Source organism: Austrofundulus limnaeus, unplaced genomic scaffold, assembly GCF_001266775.1.
Source record: "Austrofundulus limnaeus strain Quisiro unplaced genomic scaffold, Austrofundulus_limnaeus-1.0 Scaffold39, whole genome shotgun sequence".
Taxonomy (NCBI): Eukaryota; Metazoa; Chordata; class Actinopteri; order Cyprinodontiformes; family Rivulidae; genus Austrofundulus; species Austrofundulus limnaeus.
The window spans coordinates 279106-281507 of NW_013952441.1; the positions used below are offsets into that span (position 1 = coordinate 279106).

The following is a 2402-nucleotide window of genomic DNA, read 5'->3' on the forward strand; positions in this document are numbered from 1 at the left end:
GGAGGCCTCCACCTCTGTTTAATGATGGACGGTCTTTCTTCACAAAAATGGCTTCTTTTACTCCTCCCTCAAACCAACGTTCCTCTCTGTCAAGAATGAGAACATCCTCATCTCTGAAATGTGTAAAATATGGAAACTTAAAGTTGTTCTTGTTTTGTTACAGACAAAACTGTCATTATGTCATTTTTGTTTGACTGGATCTACAGGGGCTTCAGCAGCGTTTTACAGTTCCTCGGTGAGTTAATTCACTTGTCCTTTTATTCAGCACAAAAATAAGCTATTAGTCCAAAGTTTAGTTCATGTATTTTTACAGTTGATAGTTAAATTTCCTGGAAATTATGAAGCACTGGAGACTTGTGAGCATAATATATACTGCCAAGATTTGTGCTCGTGTAGCAGTAAGATTTATTTTTTATGAACTCGTTTTAGGTCTGTACAGAAAGAATGGAAAGCTGGTGTTTCTGGGCCTGGATAATGCCGGGAAAACAACCCTCCTACACATGCTGAAAGATGATCGACTCGGTCAGCACGTACCAACACTGCATCCAAGTAAGTGCATAATAGAGGCAATGTGTGGCTTTTAGTGTGACGTGACTGTGGAGTTTTTCCTGTTGTTGACTGGAATTTTAGCAAATGATATCCCCAAGTTTGTGGAAATGTTGTATCCAGATTCTGTTTTTGGTAAAAACCCATGAGTGATTTACATAATTACAGTTATTTAGCTGGCTTTAATTTGCATGAGTGGTAGTATTATCATAGGATATAATCAATACTAGAGTATGATAGTGATGTGCTGTGATTAGTTGTTTTTATAGTTTACTGTGTAAATTAAACTATGCTATACTGTATTTTTATTTTTTTCTCCCAAAAGCCTCCGAGGAGCTGACGATTGGTGGCATGACATTTACCACATTTGATTTGGGAGGACATGTACAAGGTAAGTAATTTTTCTTTTAGCAAGGAAATAATAAATGCAAGGCTATAAATCTTTATTTGCTTTTATTTATCTTCTTCATTCAACGTATGGAAAGGTAAACACTAGAATTTATATGTGCTTCCTGGATTTATGAGCATCATAAAAAATTGAAAATGTCTTTTAAAATCATGCTTATTCTTGCTCAGATGTATTATTATACAAGAAAATCTGGAATTATATATAACAAAGAGCAAAAACAGTAGTATAAAAGAAGTAGACAAGAAAAAAAGCCTTGCAATGATATTTATATACGTATACGAGCAGTGATGCTAAATGTCAGAATTTACAAAAAGTTTAGATAATTGCAGATGCACAGACAGTGAAACATTCATCTTTTAAATAGAGATGATCTGATAAAGGGTGAAATATAAAACATTATAAATGACCTTCTGAGGAGTTCTGTATGACAACAAACTACAGCCCAGAAGATGAGGATGAAGGATTTTTTTCTTAGTTTGTTCATCCCCTTCTTKTGGACAGCGTCAGTGTTGGTCCATCAGTCCAGCCTGTCGTTCAGATACACCCCAAAGTATTTATAGCTGTCCATTTCATCACACAGGATATTGATGGGCATGGTAGGAGACTTTCTATTGATGTCGACCAACATCTCTTCAGAAGCTGATGATTCCTGCAGAACCATTATACAAATTTGCCCACCTATACWCTGCACTTTGATTCCTGTCTATCTTTAATACACCACATCACTTCAGAGCCATCAGAGAACTTCTGCAGATGTGTTGAAAGTCTGAGGCGTAGAAAGTGAACAGGAAGTGAGACAGAAGAGTCCCCTGCGGTGCCTTCTTGTTRCTGATCACCACACAGACAGGGTGTTGCCCAGCTGAAAAAAAATACAGATTTCTAACCAACATCCATCCTGAGCAGTTTGTACATTTGACTTTATTTAGTACAACCTTTTTTTTGACATCTTCATCAGCTGTACAGTTTTCATTGTCACCACAAGGTGTCTCTGTAAGCCACATTGTTCTAATTGATTCTTTTTCTGTGCCAGCTCAGAGCTTGTGTGATTGTTGGACATTCCAAAAGAACATTTAAAGGCAGGACTCGCTGCAGTGTGGTGGTTGTGCCACAGCAGCTGATCTGAAAACATCATCTTTTTTTTCCACAGCTCGAAGAGTTTGGAAGAACTACCTGCCGGCTGTGAATGGCGTCGTCTTTCTCGTTGACTGTGCTGATCAGGACAGACTGGCCGAATCAAAGACAGAACTTGATGTAAGTTCAAACCAACRAGTTGGTATAATACCGCTAGACCGTCCCGTCCACTGTTAGCATCTGTGACAACGTGGAGGAGCAACAATGGTGTCCAAACAGGGCGTCGGCTCACGGCCGTCATATTAAAGGGATCCCCGATTAGTTGTAACATTAGACTTTATTTGATAAACATTTATTTTAACTGTAAAATAAAGAC

The 2402-nt window shown here is 38.1% G+C and overlaps 1 protein-coding gene across 1 annotated transcript in view; it reads left to right on the top strand.

Annotated features, from left to right (window-relative positions):
* Positions 1-2402, top strand: part of sar1aa (secretion associated, Ras related GTPase 1Aa) — a 6059-nt gene that overhangs the window by 963 nt on the left and 2694 nt on the right. Inside the window, exons 2-5 of the mRNA XM_014006982.1 lie at positions 164-235; positions 430-549; positions 872-937; positions 2103-2206. Coding sequence (XP_013862436.1) covers positions 178-235; positions 430-549; positions 872-937; positions 2103-2206 — 348 coding nt within the window. The 5' untranslated portion in view covers positions 164-177. The remainder of the gene's footprint in view (positions 1-163; positions 236-429; positions 550-871; positions 938-2102; positions 2207-2402) is intronic.